The 25,421-nt window shown below is 35.6% G+C and overlaps 1 protein-coding gene across 1 annotated transcript; it reads right to left on the minus strand.

Annotated features, from left to right (window-relative positions):
• Positions 1-13,589: 13,589 nt before the first annotated feature.
• Positions 13,590-22,558, minus strand: LOC141398321 (uncharacterized). The gene is made up of 2 exons (XM_073975605.1): positions 22,262-22,558; positions 13,590-14,527 (listed from the first exon to the last, which is right to left on the minus strand). Exon 2 carries the CDS (start codon positions 14,523-14,525, stop codon positions 13,590-13,592), a length of 936 nt encoding a protein of 311 aa, XP_073831706.1. The 5' UTR covers positions 14,526-14,527; positions 22,262-22,558.
• Positions 22,559-25,421: the final 2,863 nt, after the last annotated feature.

The following is a 25,421-nucleotide window of genomic DNA, read 5'->3' on the forward strand; positions in this document are numbered from 1 at the left end:
ATTTTACAACAATGACATGTTCTGAAGAGTTGTGTATTACATTTCAGGGAATATTTTTCCAGAAGAAAATATTCAGAAAAAATTAACGGTTTTGGAGATACGGTGCGAAATGTATAAAAATTGTGGCATTTTTGCATATATTTTGAAATTTGAGGCAATAAATGTAGTTTTTCGAGTTCTACAAATTTGCTTCTGAGGTCAGAAGAAGATTCGCATTGGTTTCAGAGATATAGCCCCGAATTTCTTTAAAAACTCAATATTTAACCATGTTTAGATAGGGCCATAAAATCCAAACTGGATCTGACACAACAAAACTCAACTAGGGTTTCTTGTCGTTTGGGTCTGTACTTTCAAAAAATCCTCAGTTCGAATTGTTTGCACAGTATCACCTTAAAAATGTTGCACAGTGTAACCATAGGCAAAAACACGTTGAAGCCATCGAGGTTTTTTAAATAGCATTCGATTGTTGGTTTAACCATTCAAATGACGGACATCTGTCCAAAGTAAAAGTAGAAGAATACACAATGAAGATTACACTTCTAATGTATCACATTTCAAAATTTCCACTGCATCCACCATTTATGGATGCTGACATTTTGAAGCCGGATTTTAGGTGTTTTTCATATTTTGATATGTATAATGACTAGACATCGGATTTTGCATATTTGCATATATTTTTTATTAATAAAGATACGAAAATTCTGATTGAACCAAAATTCGTTTTGAAGAAAACTGAATGCAATTAAAAAGTGTTCTAAATTAAGTTTATTACCGTTAAACGTCGATTTCTTAACAAATAATTATGTTATTAATTATTATTCCGCCACAGCAATAAATCTGGACTAAAAGACTTAGAAAATTTCCTATAACCCAGCCTTCTTATTACAATATAAGTTGCTTTCTAATACAAATTTGTTCAAAAACTCAATCAGAAATGTATGTATCCAAATATGTTGATAGTTTCTGCTCGGCCAAAATTGTCTGACAGAAAAACAAATGATCTAGAAATAAAGACTAAGAAAATAGAGAATATTACATAAAATCTTTCATATTTTACTAAAATCGTATAATATGAATATTTCCCTCTGAATTTTCCGCAAGGAAAATAATTTTAAAAGGTGAAATTCTTTTAAAATCAATATTTGTTAAAAGTTGAAAACCATTAGATTCGCTTCATTATGGCGTATTCTAGTCGAGTGGACAAAAATATTCGCTTTTTGGGCATAAATATGGAAATAAACAATTGTGAAATTGGGGAAAGACAACAAATTCCGCACGTTATTTTTATTCATGATTGCACTAATAACTATATTTTAATAACCTAAGGGTATTATGTCTTAGTGAATGAGTTTGCAACATGCAAAAGGAAACGAAATAGACCCACAGTTCCTTTTGATGATCTGCATAGATTCGCATTTATCGATCTGGCCATGTCTTTTTGAAAACAAAGTACAGGTCACATTTATAGACCAATTCGCATAAAAATTGGAGATTTTTTTGGCCCTAGGGCGATCCCTATTTATTTTGGTAAGAATCGATTCAGATTTGGATATTGCTCCATATATACAGTATAAACTCGAAAATCCCTACACCACAGGTTTTAGCGGTGTCCGAGTTATCAAATAGTCCGGATTAACGAATAGGAAAGAAAATAAATTATTTTCTATTATTAAATCACTTGTGGTAGTTATATCATTATACTTTTTTTAAAATTGTAATTTTTAAATCATATAAAGAAGTAAAAAGTGCTCTACGTGTAAAAAATAGTGAGATTTTTCTACACGACAATCCGGACATTTTTATTGGCATTGCCCGTATTTGTTCCTTTCCTTACCTTTTACTAATTTACCATGCAACAAGACTCAATCAAATAGTGAACTAGAGTTAGAAATATGACGTTTTTAAAGTTTAGATCAGGATGTAAGCAAAACACGTGACAGATATGAAATTTCATTTTTTTTTGGAAATTAAGATTCCTTGACATCTTTGCCTTTTAGGTGCATAGTGCCTTTGGCAACTTTAATGACAATATTGCGGCGAATATTTTTCTTTATATATCGAAGCTTCCAAATAATAGTATGCTAAGTCGACTTAGCATGTTTTCAAGTTCTTTACATTTTTATATTTAACGTCCTTTAACTAAAATTCAGTCTAATTTTGGTAATGATCGGTCAATCCGAAAGTTATAAACAAATATTGACTTAGCATAGTACTGAATTTCAAAAAAATTCCAAACTTTGAGAGCTTCTCTTGCAAAACTCACTTTTGGAGGTGTCGATATTTATTTATATCCTACTAGCAAAATGTCCGCTACTTCGTATACGGAAAGAATATAGAAAACAAATAAACAATATTTAATATGGAAATGGCGAACAGGAACATTATGTTGCACTAATATCATTTTTAATCAATATTAGATTTTATTTAAGAACTATTCGTAACATTTTTCAAAAAAAAAAAAAAAAAAAAAAAAAAAAAAAATCAGCCTTAAATCACCCTCACAAATTATCTCACATTTTTAAGGCATATTAATTAGGGGCTTTCTGTCATCAGAAAGTAAAACATGCTTGTAAACAAATAAACCAATTTTTGTACTATTTAGTACTTTTTGTAGCCTAATATTAGGTGTTTCCGATACCATTTCAGCCATCACCGACCCGCATACCAAATTTCAGAATTTGTAAGCATTTCATAACAAAAACTCCTTATATTATCGTTCACGCAATAACAAAATGGTACCAAATTTAGAACTTTTCATCTCCTGGGTATAACCTTAAAAATTACCTTCTTATATCAACCATTCACAACAACCGCGAATCTCATTTATAGCTCTAACAGTTTTTCCAAACCCTATAATAATTATTTACATATAAATACACAAGTATGAATTTGAGAAACCTCTTCCTAAAACTTCAAAAATTCCTTCTAACCTTTACAAAATAACAATTTTTTCGTAAATTTTTCTAAAAACACGTCCATATATCAACGTTACGCACCAATGCTCACCCTAACTCCAAAAAATAAAAATTCAAGCTCTGTCCCTACACCCAACAACAAATTGAGTACCATTTAGTACTTTTCGTATACTTATATTACGTATTTCGACAACCACATATCTTAACCCTACACTGACATTAACACAAAATTATAACAGTAATTTTAATTCCAAATCTCAGGATGCCAGCTGTATTCGTTCGTTCAGTACCAAATGATACAAAACTTAGTACCATTTAGTACTCTTCGTACCCATAAGTACGATTTTCCAAAACTACCTGAATTCTACACTTCAACAGTAATCATACTTTCCACTTTTAGGATTATAGGGCTATCCGTTCACCCAAATCCAAATTGTACGAAATTTTGTAGCATTTTGTACTTTTCGTTCCCTTAAGTACGATTTTCCAAAATATCCTCAATCCTACACTCCAACAGTAATCTTAATTACTAATTCCAGGATAGCAGCTCTATCCGTTCACCCAAATCCAAATTGTACCAAATTTAGTACTTTTCGTACCGATTTCCAAAACTTCGTCAATCCTACACTCCAACAGTAATCTTAACTCCAAATTTCACGGTTCCAGCTTTATCCCTGTAACCAAATCCAAATTGTACCAAATTTAGTACAATTCAGTACGTTTCGTGCCCATAAGTACGAATTTTCAAAACTTCCAACAGTAATTTTAATTCCATCGTTCAGGATTTCAGCTCTATCCGTTCGCTCAAATCCAATTTGTACTAAATTTAGTACCAATAAGTACGCTTTGTCCCCTTTAATACGAATTTCAAAAACATCCTCAATCATACACTCCCACAGTAATCATAATTCCAAATTTCAGGATTCGAGCTCTATCCGTACCATTTAGTACTTTTCGTACCAATAAATGCGAATTTCCAATATATCTTCATTTCTACATTCCCACAGTAATCTTTATTCCAAATTTCACGATTCGAGCTCTATCCGTCCATTTAGTACTTGTCGTACCCATAAGTGCGGATTTCCAAAACTACCTCAATCCTTCACCCCACTCCAGGATTCGAGCTTCATCCGTACCATTTAGTACTACTTTTCGTACCAATAAGAATGAATTTCCAATATATTCTCAATCCTACACTCCCACAGTAATCATAATTCCAAATTTCACAATTGGAGCTCTATCCGTTTACCCATATCCAAATTGTAGCAAATTAAGTACCATTTAGTACTTTTCGTACCCATAAGTACGAATTTCCATAACTACCTCAATCATAGACACCAATAACAATCTTAATTCCAAATTTCTGGATTCTAGTCCTATCAGTTCACTCAAATCTAAGTTGTACTAAACATAGTACCATACCACTTCCTAACCTTGATTCCCATACCAAATAACAAGATTCCGTTAAAAATACAGAATTGATACAAAATTTAGTAACTTTTAGAACTTTTCGTACACTTGTAGTTCGAATTTTCAAAAACCCTTTGGTACATCTTTCTAACACGGATTTAGGGACACTCAATCCAAATTTCCGAATTCTAGCTCTTCCCCTTTGCCTAATACAGAGGGTACCATATTTAGTACCTTTTAGTACTTTTCGTACCTTTCCCGTTCGAATTTCCAAAAACCCAGCCTTATCTCACTCCTACACACCGTCAGCAACCCACAATCAAAATTTCAAGCTTCTAGCTTCAGCCGTTTCGTCTGGGCGATGATCTGTCACTCACTCACTCACTCGCTCACTTATCACTAAGCTCTTTTGTATAATAAGATACAACAAGATTAATGTGTTATAAAAGGTGTTATATCCTTGTACTCGATAATTTTTACTAACTGTTGCTGAAACAATTTTTACAGCAACTTCTCCATTAAACAACTGCCAAAATTCCAAGCATTTGTAATAATTAGTACAAATTATCGAGTGTAGGTATAAGTTAATTGATTGTGTATACAAAAGGGTTATGACTTTTTGACTGTAGCAGGACACGGTGCTCTTGAATCAAATTTATAGGGAAGGTGCTTACACCTGGGAAGTTTTTGCGGATTCTGAAACTACAATGTTCATAGATGAGAAAAATCAAAAAACAAAAAAAATCGCCGGAGCGCTTTTAAATAAATCGCGATTCAAGTTGACATTTTTAGCGGTTGTTTAGGGTTTCACGATTTTGCTTGGAAACTGCAAGTCCAATCGAAATGGAGCTAAGAAAATGTTGTAGCTGTGAAAATTCTCAACAGGATTGATGTTCATGATTTGTTCTCAGGCTGTACCATTTTTAGGGTTACGCGATTTTACTTGAATACGGCAAGTCTTATCTTATTGCTGTGAAAATTCTCTACAAGACTGGAATATGCAATTTTTCCTAAGTTGTACCAATTTTTATACCCTCCACCATAGTATGGAGGGTATATTAAGTTTGTTTTTCCGTTTGTAACGCATTGAAATACTCATTTGCGACCCTATAAAGTATATATATTCTTGATCAGGGTAAAATTCTAAGTCGATCTGAGCACGTCCGTCCGTCCGTCCGTCCGTCTGTGGTAATCACTCTAGCATCCACAAAAATGGAGATAGGACGCTGAAATTTTGGGAAAATGCGTCTTTTGTTTGCAGGCAGGTCAAGTTCGATGATGGGCTATATCGGTCCACGTTTTGGTATAGCCCCCATATAACGGTACCCCCCGATTTACGGTATTTTGACGTTTTTAGCTACATTTTCAAACCGATTTGGCTATAATTTGACATTTAGGGTTCTTAAGTGTCAGTAAACATATAAAACAAAACTTGTGGACATAGGTCCACGTTTTGGTATAGCCCCCATATAACGGTACCCCCCGATTTACGGTATTTTGACGGTTTTAGCTACATTTTCAGACCGATTTGGCTATAATTTGACATTTAGGGTTCTTAAGTGTTAATTAACATATATAACCAAGCTTGTGTACATAGGTCCACGTTTTGGTATAGCCCCCATATAACGGTACCCCCGATTTACGGTATTTTGACGTTTTTAGCTACATTTTCAGACCGATGTAGCTATAATTTGACATTTAGGGTTCTTAAGTGTTAATAAACTTATATATTAAAAGTTGTGGACATAGGTCCACGTTGTGGTATAGCCCCCATATAACGGTATCCCCGGATTTACGGTATTTTGACGTTTTTAGCTACATTTTCAGACCGATTTGGCTATAATTTGACATTTAGGGTTCTTAAGTGTCAGTAAACATATAAAACAAAACTTGTGGACATAGGTCCACGTTTTGGTATAGCCCCCATATAACGGTACCCCCTGATTTACGGTATTTTGACAGTTTTAGCTACATTTTCAGACCGATTTAGCTATATTTTGACACTTAGGGTTCTTAAGTGTCAATAAACTTATATAACAAAACGTGTGGACATAGGTCCATGTTTTGGTATAGCCCCCATATAACGGTACCCCCGATTTGCGGTGTTTTGACGTTTGTAGCTACATTTTCAGACCGATGTAGCTACCCAGCAAAATTTGACGGAAGGGGTTCTTTGCGATGACGTGATTTCATGTCATCTTTTGCATTGGTTCAAAGGAAGTCGTGGAAGATCCGATCTTTTCATTAGGATTTGAACCAATGCAAAGGAAGTCGTGAAAGATCCGATCTTTTCATCAGCATTTGTACCCATTCCATCGATCCAATAGAGATGATGTTTGTGTTTTTATTTACACACCTGTTTATTTTCATTTTGGTATGTTCCAGTACTGCAAAAATCTACTAATTTTTACTATTTTTTCCGATAACATAAAGGAAAAATTGTTATCGTAGTAAAAATAAGTAGATTCTTGCAGTTTCTGGAACAGACCAAAGTTGTTAGAACTGTCGTCGTGATGTTGTCTTACATTTCCTGCATATCAAACAACTAAAACTTCTAAACAATTGGTATTATATGAAGTCCCAACCATCGAGCTAAAAATAGAATCGGACTGCACACATTGCTATTTTAAAAGTTCCCTTGTCTGTTCTAAATCTGACATAGAATGAAATCAATCAAATCTTGCTTCTTGGAATTTGAAAAAAAGTCCGAAACGAAAAGGAACAAGAATCTGAAAATAAAGAAGAAACTACTTTTGGAAAGAAACAATTAAAAATAAATTAATTAAGCATAAATGGTATTTTCCATAAAAAGTCTCTCCTCCCCGTTCGTTACATTTTGTTCTTAGAGATCCCTAAAGCAAGCCGGGTTGTAGATCTCTACATATTTCCGTCACTAAACAAAAGAGTATAAATTACCAAAATGTTGTTATAAAATAACAAAACTATAAAATAAAAGTAATTTACGAAATAACAAGTAAGAACAGACTATAGTCGGACGGGGCCGACCATGTGATACCCTATACCACTATCCCTGTGCACTAGCTTTCCGGGCTAGCTGTTATAAGATGTGCATTAGAAATTTTACCAATTTTCACACAAAAGTTTTGATCAATTTAACCCGCTAAATATTATCCGATCATACCGTTGACTTGCACGCTACTTCTTCATCTCAAACCAAAACTACGTTTAAAATTTCGCGCCGATCGGACTATTATTGCGACCTACAAAGCGGCTACAAAATCGAGCAAAAATTTTGTTTTTGGTCCATTTCATCCCTTTAACATTTCACGATCATCGCCAAAAACTAATCAGTTCTATTCTGGTCCAAACCCGACCTCCATACTAAATTTCGTGACAATCGGTCCATAATTGCGGCCTCTAGCTTGATTACAATTTTTAATGGACGGACAGACGGACGGACGGACGGACGGACACACATCGCTAAATCGCTTTATCTCGTCGAGATATGAAGTTTGGTATACCACATGAGGGGTCTACGACGAATATTTCGCGGCGTTACATGAATTTTTGGGAAAACAAACTTATTATACCCTTTTCCACATTGTGGTATAGGGTATAAAAATACTTAAAGGAGTGCATTTGGAGTCCATGTCGAAATCTAAACTGGTGATGGGAAGATAATTGAAAAAACCTTTTGTAAGATGAAAGAATATCAGTTGCGAAGAACGGAGGAAGTAATATTTTGCGTTGCAGCGGTGGTGATTACATTGCAATTTTGGATGTAAACTTTTGAAAAGCTAAACTGATAAATTAATTGTAGTTATTTCATGAATTCGTTTTAATTAATAAAGAGTTTTGTTTTTCATGAAAACCATATTTCAATACAGCATTTCCATTTTCCAAACAATACATGAAAATTTCATGCCAAGGGGTTGGTGAAAATGACATGCCAAAGCATTGGTTAAAATGACATGTCAAAGCATGATTGAAAATGACGTGTCAAAGCATTGGTGAAAATGACATGTCAAATCATTGGTGGAAATGACATGCCAAAGCATTGGTGGAAATGACATGTCAACGCATTGGTTAAAATGACATGCTTAGGATCCAGAAAAGAACGTCATCTTTTGGGGTCCACGCTCATATAAAATTCATCGATGAAGATGCTAAAAAGATGACATGCTAGATCACTTGCACCCATGATTGAATGTCATCTTTGGCATCGAACATTTTGCTGGGTATAATTTGACATTTAAAGTTCTTAAATGCCAATAAACTTATATGACAAAACTTGTGGACATAGGTCCACGTTTTGGTATAGCCCCCATATAATGGTTCATTTAAGTTCATATTTTCGTATAGCCCAGATACCTCCGAACTAGCTGTTAATGACATTTGAAGTTCCCACGTTATGTACCGATTTTCGATACTTTGAAGATTCTAGCTACATTTTTTTACCGAATTAGGAGTTATTTGACATTAAAGGCTCCCATCAAAAACTGTCAACATAGGTCCATGTTTTATTATAACCCCTATATAACAGTACCTCCCAATTTCTAGCCCACCAAAAATTGTCAACATACATACACCATAAAAAAGGGCCTCCCGAATGAAGCATAAATGTACATAAACATTATCTGACATTTTAACGTACCCACTTAAAGTTGGGGACAGGAATGAAAAGTAATTATTCCATTTTAGTTCAGAATATTTTATGGTGGAGGGTATGAAAAGTTCGGCCCGGCCGAACTTAATGCTTTTTTACTTGTTTATTTAGATATATAAGTTTACCTTGGGAAATTGCAGTCATGACATTGTTTTATAAGGAGACGATACAGAATTGAACTGAATTTGAATTGTCCCAATTTCATCTTCTATATCTCAAAAGTTGTAAAACCTACGAAAATATCATTAAGGTCAATCTTGTAGAGAATTTTGATAAGGACTTGCGATTTTTAAGCAAAGTCGCAAAAACCTAAACAACCACTAACAAGTGAGCAAAGGCTATAGTCGGGACGGGGCCGACCATGTGATACCCTACACCACTACCCCTGTGCATAAAGTTTTCACTGGTAAACATTTCTTTTAGGGAATATAATCCGACTACCACCAAAAATAATATGCCTCTTTCTCTCTGGGACCCCCATAAGCAATCAAACTTTCGTGACCATCCGATCAAAATTACGACCTGTAGCTTGGTTGCAAAAAATGGAAGAATTGGATGCATTACCGACTATTGTGGTATCTCCCTTGTTTGACCACCTTCGCCAACCTGCTTTACGCCATTGTAATGGTAATATTTTCTTCTTCCATTGACAGGTTTTGCCGTTGGAATACCCCTACTAAAAGCCAATATATTCACAAAGAATAAAACTTTAAATTCGTCTCCAAATGAGTTTTTGCCCATTCCAACCCCTAAATATTATCCGACCATCATTAAAATCAGTAGGCTTCTTCCTCTGTTAGACCCCCATTAACCCCTAAAATTTCGTGACGATCCGATCAAAATTGCAACCTGTGGCGTGATTACAAAATAATCGGAAAATGGGATGCATTATCGACTATTGTCATATCTCTGCTATTTGACCACCTACGATAACCTAATTTACATCGCTGGAAAGGTTATATTTTCTACTTTCCTTGCCAGGTTTTGCTTTTTATATACCTCTTAAAGAAACAAATATATTGGTTTTGAAATAAAACGTTGACCTTTCTCTAAATAAGTGTTTGCCCATTCCGACCCCTGAATATTATCCGACCATCATCAAAATCAATAGGCTTCTTTCTATTTAGGACCCCCATTAACCCCCAAAATTTCGTTACGATCCGATCAAAATTGCGACCTGTAGCGTGATTACAAAAAAATCGGAAAATGGGATGCATTATCGACTATTGCCATATCTCTGCTATTTGACCACCTACGACAACCTACTTTACATCGTTGTAAAGGCGATTTTTTCTACTTTCCTGGCCAGGTTTTGCTTTTCATATACCTCTTAAAGAAACAAAGATATTGGCTTTGAAATAAAATGTTGACTTTTCTCCAAATAAGTGTTTGCCCGTTCCGACCTCTAAATATTATCGGACCATCACCAAAATCAATAAGCTTCTTCATCTGTGAGATCCCCATTAACCCTCAAATTGATCGTGACGATCCGATCAAAATTGCGACCTGTAGCGTGATTTTCAAAAAAATAGAAAAATGGGATGTATTACCGACTATTGCGATATCTCCGTTATTTGGTTACCTACGCCGACCTAGTTTGCATCATTGTAAAGACGGGATCTTCTACTTTCATAGTCAGGCTTTGCTTTTGGAAAATTTGCAACCAAAGCTGTGATATTCGTCAATATAATTAAAATCGCAAAAATGAAAATTGGGGTTTTATTTGCTACTATTGTGATATCTTCGTTGTTTGATCATCTACGAGCACCAACTTTACATCATTAGAAAGGTGATATTTTCTACTTTCATTGTCAGGTTTTGCTTTTGGTATACCCCATATAGAAGGTGAGTTATTCGCTTTGAAAAAAAACCTTGTCTTTTTAACCACCTAAGTTTTTTGCCCTTTCCGACCCCTAAATATTATCCGACCATCACCAAAATCAATAGGCTTCTTCCCCTCCGGGACCCCCATCAACATTCAAAATTTCGTGACGATCCGATCAAAATTGCGACCTGTAGCGTGATTACAATGTTTAGATGGACAGACGGACAGACGGACAGACGGACGGACGGACGGACTGACGGACGGACACACATAGCCAGATCGACTCAGCTCGTCGAGACATTCATTTTGGTATATATGAGTATGGGTCTACGACCATTATTTCGATGCGTTACAAACTTTTTGGCCAAAACCAACTTATAATACCCTCCCCACATAGTGGTGTAGGGTATAAAAATGTCAACTTGAATCCCGGTTTTTTTGTAAAAAGCGCTCCGGCGATTTTTTTGTTTTTTAATTTTTCTCATCTATGAACATTGTAGTTTCAGAATCCGCAAAAACTACCCAGGTGTAAGCACAACAACAAACATTGTTCCACAACATCCCATACGGGACAAGGGAGACTTCTCTCATATCAATGAGTGCACCCCGGTTCATATTTAGCTCAATGATATCATGGGTGTAAGCACATTCCATTTAAATTTGATTCAAGAGCACCGTGAGGAATGAATGAACTATATTTTTTACCATTCCAAATGCTTTTCTAGCACAAATATACATATGAGTGGTTTTGCCATGTTAAAGATAATTCCAAGGTTTTTGACTTATTTTACGACTACCACGCTATTGTGTGGTTTTTCTTAGTGATGTCATTTTGCACAAGTCATTGGGTGTTCTTCATGTTGCTTATTATTCATCGTGGATGAATATAACAATAATCCATTACTTTTCGCCAAGGAGTGAACATTTCTCAATTCTGCATTAAGCGGTTGTATGCGTACAATATAGATCGATATTATAAAATTATGTATTTTTAGTGCAATAAACTAAAACCATGTCATCAATATTAAATCGGCAGTTAGAGCATATTTCCAAAGAAGCTTTTTGACCAAAAAGAACAAAAATTGCCAATTTATGCCGGTATATACTGAATAAAGGACTAAACACTATAAAATATATTCAAATCTGATATGTGGATATTCAAAACGTATACATCTAATTATAGTTATATTCCAGAACCTGAAATCGTAAATGGTACTATGTACTTTTTTCCCATTTTGTGCTAAAAATGTACCCTTATTCCAAAAACTAGAAAAAATTTCGCTTTTATCTAAACAAAAATTATCTAAACAAAATTTTCAGCTAGACAATTTTGGCCGAGTAGAAACTATCACCATATTTGGAAACGTAGATTTTGACATTTCTGATTGAGTTTTTGAATTTTTTCCATTACCTACATTTGTATAGGAAAGCAACTTATGTTGTAATAGGAATGCTGGGTTATTTGTCATTTTCTCACCTTATAGTACGTTTATATATAACCGCATTTAACAAACCCACTGGGTTTTAAATGTCAACTCCATTACATATACGTCAAAAAAAATCCTGATAATGAAGGTTAACCACCCAAAAAGCTCTAATATAAACAGCATATCGTCTGCTCCGTCGGAAAAGGTCGTAAGACCCTCTCAATAAATTTTTCAGGAGAAAGAAAAAACATTCCAGCGCTGTCTGTATTAAAGATTTTATTATGGTGGTAAAGGCAGTATTGTTCGTTTATTTATTCCGCTTCCATAACTGTACTTTGTTTGATAAAATTCCGTCGCGTTTGGGAGATAATTGGATGTCTTTGGACTTACGACCTTTTCCTTGTACAGTTTTGTATTTGTTTCTCTACAAACCTTTTTAATGTTTTAATTTTCCTTTTTTCTAACAAATGATAAGATTTTCGTTTTTTTTCGTTTTAATATTTGTACAAAGTATAGTGAGTGGTTTTATTTGTAATTCAATGTGGTTTGTATGTGTATGTACAATTCAATTTTGTGTTGTTTTGAGATTAGGTTTTAATTAGTGAAATTTTTAGTGCAATATATTTAATTCAGGCTAGGTTCTTTTTTATACAAATTGGTGGGGAATGCAATATATTTCGTGCAATATTAGATTTTAAGTAGTTTTAGATTCTTTAGGTAGGTTTAGATTTTAGATAGATTTAAGTTTTACATAGTTTTAGGTTTTAAATAGGTTTAAGTAATGTGCAATTTAGGCTAGTTTTCACTTTTAACTGTTCTGTACAAAATGTGTTGTGATTTTAATTATGTTTTAAGTAAATATTTTAAACTTTGTAATTTTTGTTTTTTGTATGCAATTACGTGTTATATGTACAAAGATAGTTAACAACTTTTATGTTTTGTGTTTAACAAAATGTGATTGTTTCTTGTGTGTAATTTCTAGTTTGTACTTGTGATTATTTTATGTTCACTTTCTGTTCTTTTAACAATATGTATGTGACTTGAGCAGATTTTATGTTGTAACAAATTGTGTTATTGTAACTTGTGTTCACTGTGAGAGTAACGTGCGCTTGAAATACCGGTGAGAAACTGAAATCCCTTTGCTGCCTTGATCGCTTTTAAAGCATAACTATGTTTTCCAATGCTATTGGAAGGCAGCAAAGGGAATAGACTAGCAGTTGCATAAATATGTAAATATATATGTATATTTGCGAACCGCTAGCCCAAAGTAAATGACAAATTTGACAAACAACAGGTTCGACCAAAGTAATTATGACCGGTATGGTCCTTGACCATACATGCTCCCCCTCACAGTGACACAGTGATAAACTCCGCTTCTCTTCAGCTCAGCTTCTCTCCATGTTTTTAATTGGACCGCTGATGACGAAGCCCAACGCCGTCTCGTAGCCGTAAACATCGCCCAGCCCAGTAAACATTCGGCCTTCTCTGCTTATCGCCGAGTACGTGTCACCGCCTAGTTCCAGTTCAATTGGGAGGTTACCTCTGGGATCAACATCGGCCAGACGGTTTGCGGGGAAGTCGACTGTAGGGTCCTCGATAATTGGGTCGCTATATGGCCGGTATGGGAGCTCATTCGTAATTAGGGCGTTTATCTTCAATGCCCACGTATCATTGGTGTTGCGACTCATGATTTTAAATGTCGTAAATCTTCTGTTTTTGTGCAGGAATGAAGGCAAACCCAGGCGCCTGAAGGATGAGTAAGAAATCCTGGACATTGCTGCCCCTTGAAGAACGAGCGCTCGAATTGTCGCGTACGTCTCAATTTCTTCCGCCACCACACGTACCATCGCTGTTGGCACAAAGACAAGGTCCCAAGTGAACCTCACAACTACATCGGGAATCATCGGTTGAGGCTCTTGAATTTGGGGAGCCCCATGTAAAAGGGTGTGGTGGCGATTGTCGCATTTATGGCAGCTCGTCAATGATGTACAGTCGGGTGCAAGGTGGCTTCTAGCCAGACAGTTACGACAGTAGCTTCGCCTCTCTACTGTCTCGTATCTTTGATGGGGTGACATATCTAGGAAGCGGCGACACGTACTTAGCGCGTGGTCATCCTGACACAGACCACACGCACGCTGCCAGAAGCTGGGGCGATCACGGCGGGCATCTTGCTGGCGACGGCGCTGGGATGAACGGCTTCTGTCTGGTTGCTGGTGATGCTGTTGTCGCTGGCTTCCAGGTGAACGGGATCGGGGTCTTCGGGCTTGTACTGGTGCACCATTGGCTGCTGGCATGTTGCGATCCTGCAAATAGGCTGCCATATCTGAAAAGAGGGAGAGGCGAGTACCAAGATTTTTACAAGTAGGGGGTCCGACTAGTCAGTCGGTAAATAATTTGACGACTTTCGTTATGGGTCGAGTTACTATTCCTCCACTAGTACGTATATCTACAACTCTGACATTGGTGTCTACCCCGTGATATGTTTTGTCGACTCTTCCCATTTTCCACTCATTGGGAGCCAGTCTGTCGTCTTTAATGACTATTAAATCCCCCTCTTTTAAGTTATCTTGCTGATATTTCCATTTAGTTCTACGGTGTAATTCCCTCAAGTACTCTAATTTCCATCTCTGACAAAAATTGTGGGAAATAATCTTGAGCCTTTTCCATCTATTTGCTAAGTTTATGTCGCAATCTGAGAAATCAGGTTCGGGTGGAGCAAGAATTGGCGTGCCAATCAAAAAGTGACCGGGTGTTAGTGGGGATAGATCGTTTGGATCTTCGCTAGCAGAACTAAGTGGTCTCGAATTTAAGCATGCTTCAATCCGTGTAAGAATAGTACAAAATTCCTCAAATGTAAAGTTCATTTTCGGAATTGATTTACGCAAATGGGTTTTAAAGGATTTGACACCTGCCTCCCAAAGACCGCCCATATGGGGAGCGCCAGGAGGAATGAATTTCCAATTAAGATTTTGTTGTATGTTTTGATGAATAACAGAGTTTTGTAGAGTCTTGAAAAAAGCGAGTCTTTCCTTTTTCAAAATTTCCGCAGCTCCCACAAAATTTGTACCATTGTCTGAGTAAATACATGATGGGCAGCCGCGCCGACCAATAAATCGAGAAAATGCTGCTAGGAATGACTGAGTTGATAAATCGCTGGTGGCTTCGAGGTGCATAGCTTTTGTCGCGAAACAGACAAAAACACAGACGTAGCCTTTGGTGATCAAACAAGCTCTACCAGTGAAGTTTTTGATGTTGAATGGGCCCGCGAAATCAACCCCTGTTGTGTTGAATGGGCGCGACAATAACGTCCTTTCGGGGGGCAGCGATGCCATTATTTGCTTTTGAGCGTGACTTTTGTATAATACACATGGTTTGCAGTTGTTGATAACCTTTTTTATCAACGGCTTTAGTCTGAATATCCAGAATTCAGATCTCAAAATACGTGTTAATAACTGGTTTCCACCGTGTAACGTTACCTTATGTGAAAATTCAACAAGCAAATGTGTCAACTTCGCATTGTACGGCAGAATAATAGGATGCCGCTCATTGTAGGTGAGAGCCGGCGATTGTACAAGCCTACCATTTGCACGCATAATGCCTTTTGCATCTAGAAACGGGTTCAAGGTTAGCAAAGAACTGCTTGATGATATTCGTGAGCGCTTTTGTAAAGAATCGTACTCATCGGGAAAATAGAATTTCTGGGTTCGTATAATGGCGGCTCGTTTTCCGTTTTGAATTTCCTCTGCTGTAAGCTCCATCGATGAAACTCGAAGATGCCGTCTATTTTCACCGGTATTCCGCCAAAATCTCAAAGCATAAGCATATGTTCCATAAAGTTTTGATAGAGAGGAAAAATTCTGCAAGGGATCTTCATCGATGTTAATCGCCAGAACCTTTACAGTTTTTGCTTCTAGATTAGTTTCTTCATTAACTTCCTTTATTGGCCAACTGGATTTCTTTAATTTTAACCAGTGTGGGCCATGCCACCATAACTGATGACTATTTAGTTCATTAGGCGAGCACCCGCGACTAGCAATGTCTGCTGGGTTATCCTCTGAGTCAATATGATGCCAATTTTCGTTCCCCACATTGTCTAAAATCTCTGATATTCTATTTCCGACGAAAGTTGACCAATGGCACGGCGGTTTCTTGAGCCAGGCAAGGACTATTGTAGAATCAGTCCAATAGTGTAATGAATAGTTTGAGATTTGAAGATTTTTTAAGATTGTATGGGTTAACTTCGACAGTAAGACGGCTCCGCATAGTTCCAGCCGTGGAAGAGAGATCTTTTTAATAGGCGCAACTCTAGTTTTGGCCGTTAGCAAAAAAGTTTCAATTTCGTTATTCGATTTTTCAATTCTTATGTACAAGGCGGCTGCGTAGGCACTCTCTGATGCGTCGCAAAATCCATGTATTTCGATGTTTGTGTCTGGTGAGAAATGAATCCATCTTGGTATTTTCAAGTGTTCTATCTCGCAACTATTTTTGACGAAGTTTTTCCAATTTAGCATAGTAAGGGGTTTCAGAATATCATCCCAGGTTATCTTATCTAGCCATACTTGTTGCATGACTAGTTTCGCTACCACTACAATAGGCGCGAGCCAACCACATGGATCGAATAATTTCGCGATCGTTGAAAGTACTTCTCTTTTTGTATATGAATCCTTATTTTCCATGTCTGGAGGGTTGAATGTGAAGAAATCTCCTGAGATATTCCAACGTATCCCTAAGGTTTTTGTAGATGCATCCTCGGAAATATCAAGTAGGTTTACAGGAAGTAATTTTTCTGCAGGTAAATCACTAATAATCTGTGGATCATTTGATGTCCATTTCATTAGCTCGAATCCTGCAGATTCCATTGCAGAAATAAGTTCTTTCCGAGAATTGATTGTGTCTTGTAATGTGTGCCCTCCGGCTAACACATCATCGACATATAAATTTTCCAATATTATTTTTGATGCTAGAGGGTAAGTATCCTTTATGTCTTCCGCTAGTTGTATTAGACTTCGCAGAGCTAGAAAAGGTGCGCAATTCACTCCAAAAGTGACCGTAAGTAATTCGTAGTCTTCAACAGGATCATTGAGAGATTTTCTAAATAGAATCCTTTGGAATTGGGTTTGCTTGGGGTTCAATAATATTTGCCGGTACATTTTTGTCACATCGGCATTAAATACATATCTAAAGAACCGCCATTTCAGTACTTGTAACACAATATCTTGTTGTAAGATTGGTCCAGCAAATAAGTTATCATTCAGGCTCTTCTTGTTTGATGTTGGACTCGAAGCATTGAAAACAACTCTAAGTTTCGATGTGATCTTATCGGGTCTGATAACCGCATGATGAGGTAGGTAATAGTTCGGAGCTTTGCTAATGTCCTGTGCAGAAATCTTTCGCATGTGTCCTAGCTCAAGATATACCAGGATAGTTTTATCATAAAGTTCCTTAAGTTCAGGAGTTTTCATTAGCTTTCTTTCCATCCTGTAGAATTGTGCGAGTGCTATATTCCTCGATTCTCCTAGCTCTTCGTATTTTTTAAAAGGTAGGGTAACTACGTATCGACCCTCTGGATTTCTTCGAGTGGTTTCCGTGTAATTTTGTTCGCAAAAGACATCATCCTCTGACCTCAAAACCTGTTTTGGGGTTTCTTCCACCTCCCAAAATCGTGTCAATATTTTCTCCAAGGAAACTGTATTGCAAAGTGTAATTTGTCGTTGTTTCTGTGATTCATCTAGCAATGGTCCGCCAATAATCCATCCAAAAACTGTTTTTTGGGCTAATAGAGTACCAATCGATTTCATCGGAGCTCCAATTGTAAAGATAAGTGGTCCTATATCCATTACAGATCGACTGGTTGGCTGATATAGAATTTAGGATCTGCTAACTCCATATTCGTGGCATCTCTGAGTTGAGTCTTATCCAAAGTATATGGCGGCAAATTTGATGGTAACGATTTTAACACGGGTGCCAAAACTTCCAGTTTAAAGCTGGGTTCGACTCGTGATCGTAAAGTAAAAACGCAAGATCTATTTGATGTTTCTGCAACAAGTTGATTTATGCCTGAGACGTGTACAAGGTTCTTTCTTGTTGGCAAACTTAATCGATTTTTGAGCTTTTCTGTAATAAATGTAGACTGAGACCCAGAGTCAATTATTGCTCTGGCGTCATAAAATTGGCCATTTGCTTCAATTCGCACAAGAGCCGTAAAAAGCAAGGTTTCTCCAGAACTTTGTTTGTTGTTTCCATTATCCTGGAGAGTCAAAGTAGTTGTATTTAGTGGTTTTTCATTCGAAGTGGACTGTATGAATGTAGTTAGAGTTGAAGTACTTGTACTAGGGCGTTCTCCATCTCGTTCTAGGGTTTGTATTGCGGTTCGGTTCTCCATACCTTTGTGAAGCATGGTATGATGTCGTTGACTGCAATTCCTACAGCCAAAACGACTCTTGCACTCTTTAACTCCGTGATTGGAAGATAGACAATTATAGCATAAGTGAGAATTTTTGACGACGTGAATTCTGTCATTCACATTTTTAGCCAAAAATTGTGCACAATCTCGAATAAAATGATTTGCCTTGCAAAGTTGGCAAGTATTCTGATATTGTTGCTTGGGTTGTTGAGAGAAATTGGCTTTATTTTTTCCCATAGCGCTCTGATTTTGAGGTTTCTGAAATGTACTTGTTTGGAAACTGTTGGTGTATCTCATCCTTTTATTTTGCTCCACTTTAGGTTGACTATATTTAGAAAAGTTCGGCTTAATATTTCCCACCGACTCCATGGTTTTGAATTTATGAGTAAGATATTTATTGAAATCTTCCCATGATGGCAAAGTTTTGCAATCCTCCAGCGAATTTTCAAATTCCTCCAAAAAGGATCTGGGTAATTTGCTGGAACACAGATAAATTAGAATTGGATCCCATCCAGAAACTGGAATTTTTAGTGTTTCTAATGTCTGAACGCAAGTATTTACTGTTCTCTGCAACTTTTGTATTGTGAAACTTGAATCAGTGGTAACGTTTGGGAGATTGAAAAGTATTTTGAGTTGCTCGTTTACCTGCATCCTCCTGTTCTCATATCGGTCTATCAAAAGTTTCCAGGCTACCTCAAACCCGTCATTTGTTAAAGGCACGTGGCTTATAATTTCCTGAGCTTCGCCTGTTGTTTTCTGCATGAGATGAAAAAGCTTTTCCACGTTACTCATTTTGGAGCTCTTTATGTATATGGCTGTGAATAAATCTCTGAAGGTTGGCCAGGCCGCGTATCCTCCTTTGAAAGACTCCGTATCACATGGCGGCAATCTCGAAATCGGGGTGAAATCGGGTTCTGTGCTGGCTTTTTGTTCCATTTGGGATTCTCGTTTGGCCTTTTCTTCCTTCTCATTCAGTTTAACCGTTTGTATTTGTCCGTTAAGTGCACCAATTGCCTTTTTGTAGACGTCTATTGCTTCCAAATAATGTTTCCTTAATTTATTTTTATCGATCGGTTTTTCCTCGGCTTCAGGAACATAGTCTCGACACTCCTCATAAGCTCGTTTGACTTGATCGAACACCGCATCCAGTTTCACTCGTGATGACTCCAGTGAATGTATGTCGTCTATCTGGTTCGCGATTGCTAAAATTGACGTGTAATCACTAAGATCATTCACGCAATTCGCAAACTTTTCGCATAAAGATTTGTCCATTTTGGTAAGTGAAGGGTCAAACTTTCAAACAGATTTTTGCTTAGCAAGAATTTGACAAAGTCGCCCAATGACGAGGACAAACTTGTTCCTTTTGGTTTTGCAACAAATCCAAAAAAATTTTGAGTTTTCAAAATTTCGGATGTTATTTTCCAAATTATAAAATCAACGACGAATAATTTGAGGAGTCAAAATGATCTTAAATGGTTTTAAAATCACTATCGAGGTTTTTGTGAGAGAAAAAGAAATATTTGTAATCAAATATCTCTTAAAATCGCCAAAAAATTTAACTTCGACAAGAAAAATTCTTCCAAAACGAGCATAAAAAAATAGAGGCGAGAAAAGCAATAGAATTGTATGCAATTGTTCCAAAAAAGTTGAGTAAAGTTTTCCAAATTGAGTCAGAAATGTGCAAAATACGACAAAAAGGCAACTCTTGATGGTCCACAACACGATAAGAAGCACAAATGAGCAAAAAAAATTTAAAAATTTTAAATAAATTTTATCCACAAAAGATTGTTCAAAAAATGTTTGTTGGGTTGTCACTTCATGGGTTCAGCAACGTGTCAATTTTAGAAGCACAATTTATCAAAATTTTATAAAATCACTTAAGATTCCGCTTACAGGAGGATTTTATTTAATTTTAGCCAGTGTAATATCCAAAATTAGATTTTTCCAAAGTTTTAAAGTTTTTTGTTGAGACAATACATGTACTCAACAAGTCCCAGCAAACTGTTCCACAGGTGAAAATGTTTGGGGAAGTAAATGTTCAGAGTTTCAAACAAAAATGTTTCATAAAACAAAAGTAAATGCTTTTGAGCAAAGTAAATGTTTTATCAATTGGTAAATATAATAAAGGATGAAATATTCATAAATGTTGAGTTTATAAAGTGAGGTTATCTAACCTCCAAGTGTGTTCACGCTTGTATTGTATTTACTCGGTTGTGTATGACAATGACGCCACGCTTCTCCAACGGTTATCGGAATTTGTATATAGGGTAATGTAATATGGCGATTATGTAAAGTATTTTCCCTATAGGGTTATGTGTAAACAAAATCCGCAAAAAAATATATGTTTAGTAAGGTTATGTTGTTTTGTATAAGTGACGCCAAAATCTGCGCTTGAATTTCCAAATAGTTGTTTATATTAGGTTTGTATTGTAAAGGTAATGTAAACTTTCAAAAATATTGGTTAATTCTATGTAAATTCCTCAAGATTTTGTTGTGTCACCAATATGACGCCGCAAATTCGCGCCAAATTGCAAAATTTGATTTGGTTATGAATTTTCGAGAGTATTCCCGGCAGTGGGATTGCAAAATTTCAAAACAAGGAGTTTTAATCTTCCAAAAAGCTTACAGGTTTTTAAGAGGTTATGAATTTGTGAAATTATGTCGCCAAAAGTGCGCCATAAGTTTCAGATGTACGCTTATGTATTGGTGTATGTAATTTTTGTAAAATTTTTCAAAAGAGAGTGAGAAAAAATATGTCTTTGCAACACTATGATGCCAAAGATTGCGCCAAAATTTTCATATAAAAACTTGTTTGTGTATGTAATGTAAAAAATTCCTCAAAATGAGATGGCAACTTTCCATAGTTATGTAAAATTTCCAAAAACTGTGAGTTTGTATTGTTTTCAAAATGGCTAACAGGTTATGCTTTCATTTAAAGCGTTCAAAAAGGCGGGTCAGATTCCACAGTTCCCACTGTATTCGGACGGACACAAGAGAGTACGAGAGAGAAAAAGTGTTAAAATGTTCCAACTTTCCACAAATAGAGCAAAATTTCCAACAATTTTCTAAATTTCCAACCTTTTTTTATAAATGTTTCACGTTTTGTATGTATGTGTGTCTATTTTGCCAAGATTTTAACACCTAATTCCCAATTTCCAATGTATGTGTGAGCAAGATTTCTAGGTTATGCGATTGTATGTGTAATATTTCTCAAGATTTTAGCTCTAATTTCCAAGCTTTGGATGCTAACTTCTCAAAATTCCAAAACGTTTCCAATAAAATTTCTCTTTTCTTCCAATATTTAGTAAAAAGTCCACAATTTTACGAGAAGAGAGCGAAAAGGTCTGGATTTGTACGTGTATGTGTAGGCTTATCCAAAAAAAGTTTCCAAAATTCCAAACAATTGTATGTGAAACAAGTAAAAAGAGAGCAAGTTTCGTATGTGTTTGTGCGGACGTGTATGTGTATTCCCTCGTAATCGTTAATGGGTCAACGTCAGTCCTTTATCCAGAGATTGGGTATTTTTGTGTCTCTAGCGTCAAATTATCCAATACTGGGACGCGTCATCAAGGGTAATACAGAGTCGGTGCCGTATTTTGCCGCACCCTGTATCCTTTGAATCACGCCAACAACAAAAATTGCATGGGTACTCACTTTGTTTCCTTTTTAGTGGACAAAAATGTGTATGTGTATTTGTGTGTGATTTGTTACCACTCTCTTGGCTGCTTTGCTTCTTCTTGACGTGTTCCTGTTCTCCTTTTTGTTGCTGATTGTTGGATTGTGATTTTTAGAATTTGTTTTTTGCGACCCGTACCGTATTATTTGTTGATTTTTGTGTTGTTTGGTTGGTAATTTGTTGATAAAAAATTATTAAAATTTCACTTGTTTTTATAAAAATTGTACTTTTGTCTATATATTTTTTCTTTTTTATTTGTAAAATAAAAATTATCGGTTTTATCAAGGTTCCACTGTTTTTCTGTCGTGTTCAATGTATGTGGGTTCCACTGTAAATGTATTTACTTTGCACTCTCTTTATGTATTTTCTTTCCACAAATTTAAATGTCACTGTTTATGTTGTTGTTGTATTCACTGTCTTTGATGCACTGTTTCGTTGTTATTGTTGTACATAACCGGCATTAATTTTTACACTTTTATGTTATATTTATTTTGCACAGTTTATTTATTGTTTTTGAAGATTTTTTTTTATTTTAACTTTTTTGTGTTTTTCCACTATTTTTGTATTCCGTGTTCTCACTTTTTCCAATTTTCTCTCACCGATCTATCTGTATGTTTTTGTTGTATATTTCCAATATTTCTATTTCTTGTATTATTCCACTTTTGCACTTGTTGTTGTTATATATTATTTTTGCACTTTTTTCACTGTCTTATGCTTTGTTTGTTGTTTTTATTGTTTTAGCCACTCACTGTTCTATTTTTTCCAATTTTATTTATATTTCTTTTAATTTTTTCGTAATTGAATTCATTTATATTTTCACTGTCACTAATTGTTTTGATGTTTTTATTTATTTCTCTTTATGCGTTCAATATGCCGGTGTTCACTGAACGGTTCACTAGGGGCTTAGTTCAATTTTTATTCTCTTTTATTAAATTATTTTGACAATGAAATTTTATTTTTTTTCTTTTTTCAGCACTATAAGCAATTTTTAAATGATTTTTAAAAAACACAAATCTGGCTCGTATGGACCAAATGTTTCTCTACAAACCTTTTTAATGTTTTAATTTTCCTTTTTTCTAACAAATGATAAGATTTTCGTTTTTTTTCGTTTTAATATTTGTACAAAGTATAGTGAGTGGTTTTATTTGTAATTCAATGTGGTTTGTATGTGTATGTACAATTCAATTTTGTGTTGTTTTGAGATTAGGTTTTAATTAGTGAAATTTTTAGTGCAATATATTTAATTCAGGCTAGGTTCTTTTTTATACAAATTGGTGGGGAATGCAATATATTTCGTGCAATATTAGATTTTAAGTAGTTTTAGATTCTTTAGGTAGGTTTAGATTTTAGATAGATTTAAGTTTTACATAGTTTTAGGTTTTAAATAGGTTTAAGTAATGTGCAATTTAGGCTAGTTTTCACTTTTAACTGTTCTGTACAAAATGTGTTGTGATTTTAATTATGTTTTAAGTAAATATTTTAAACTTTGTAATTTTTGTTTTTTGTATGCAATTACGTGTTATATGTACAAAGATAGTTAACAACTTTTATGTTTTGTGTTTAACAAAATGTGATTGTTTCTTGTGTGTAATTTCTAGTTTGTACTTGTGATTATTTTATGTTCACTTTCTGTTCTTTTAACAATATGTATGTGACTTGAGCAGATTTTATGTTGTAACAAATTGTGTTATTGTAACTTGTGTTCACTGTGAGAGTAACGTGCGCTTGAAATACCGGTGAGAAACTGAAATCCCTTTGCTGCCTTGATCGCTTTTAAAGCATAACTATGTTTTCCAATGCTATTGGAAGGCAGCAAAGGGAATAGACTAGCAGTTGCATAAATATGTAAATATATATGTATATTTGCGAACCGCTAGCCCAAAGTAAATGACAAATTTGACAAACAACAGGTTCGACCAAAGTAATTATGACCGGTATGGTCCTTGACCATACAGTATTTTTGTAGGGACTTACGACCTTTTCCTACAATTTACGGACGTTTTTAAATAAAATATTTATACTTTACAAAACAATGTGGAAAGGGTATTATAAGTTTGTTTTGTCCAATATTCGTGTAACATCGCGAAGTATTCGTTGTGGACCCCCTCCCCCTGCCATCTTTTCATATCTTGACGAGATAAAGCAATCTAGCTATGTGTGTCCGTCTATCCAATAACAATTGTAATAAAACTCCAGGCCTAAATTTAGGACCGATCGTCACGAAATTTTGTGGAGAGGTCGGGTTCCGACCAGAAGTGACCCCATTAGATGTTGGTTATGATCGAAAGGTGTGAAATGGACCAAACCCACAATTTTTACCCGACTTTGTAGCTGTCCTGTAGATCGCAGTAATATTCCGATCGGAGCGAAATTTCAAGAATGATTTGAGTTTAAGACAAAGAATAAGCTTGAAATTTAACATGGTGATGAGATAATTATTAGCGGGTTTAATGGACCAAAACTTTTGTGTGAAATCTTATATACAAAAGACAATGAGTGTGTGTTCCGCATAGACTCAAAAACGGCTGATTTTTTTGAAAATTTCAGAGAATATGCAAGGAACAACCGAGGTGAAAATAGGCTTTTTAGTTTTTGAATTTCGGAGGGGGCGGGTGCAGGCCCTATTTTTAAAAAATCGCTTTTTTGCAAAAGTTATGAAGTACCGGTCAGAAAATTAATTTGCGAGGCAACGGTTGTTGAATCTCCGACCATAAGAACTTATTCCATGTAATTTTCAGATTATGCACATGGATGTCCCTTGGTGAATTTCGAAGGAGCGGGTTACACCTGTCCCCTATTTTTAAATGCGCTATATATAAAACTTACGAACGATTCCGTTTCCCCAATCCTGGGTACATATTTTAGCAATAAGACCCGACCAGAGTAAAATTCTAACCATGACCGTCTGTGCGTCTTTTGAAATTAAGATACAGCTCGCAATTTTTAAGATAAATCTTCGTGTAAAAACAGTAAAAATTTTGATTTTTTTACAAATTTTTTAATATATGAGGTATTTGAACACATACAGCATCCCAATTTGTATCAAAGAAAAGGCCAGAAGTCCATCTTTCGTAATTAGTTCGCTTATAGGGGAAAATAGATTTCAAATGTAAATTTTCGTTGCAATATAGAAATTAT

Source organism: Musca autumnalis, unplaced genomic scaffold (genome assembly GCF_047663935.1).
Source record: "Musca autumnalis isolate F117 unplaced genomic scaffold, ASM4766393v1 scaffold_3, whole genome shotgun sequence".
NCBI lineage: Eukaryota > Metazoa > Arthropoda > Insecta > Diptera > Muscidae > Musca > Musca autumnalis.

What these genes read in the sequence shown, in the direction of transcription:
- LOC141398321 (XM_073975605.1), bottom strand. Translation starts at nt 14,525, where the DNA reads ATGGCAGCCTATTTGCAGGATCGCAACATGCCAGCAGCCAATGGTGCA.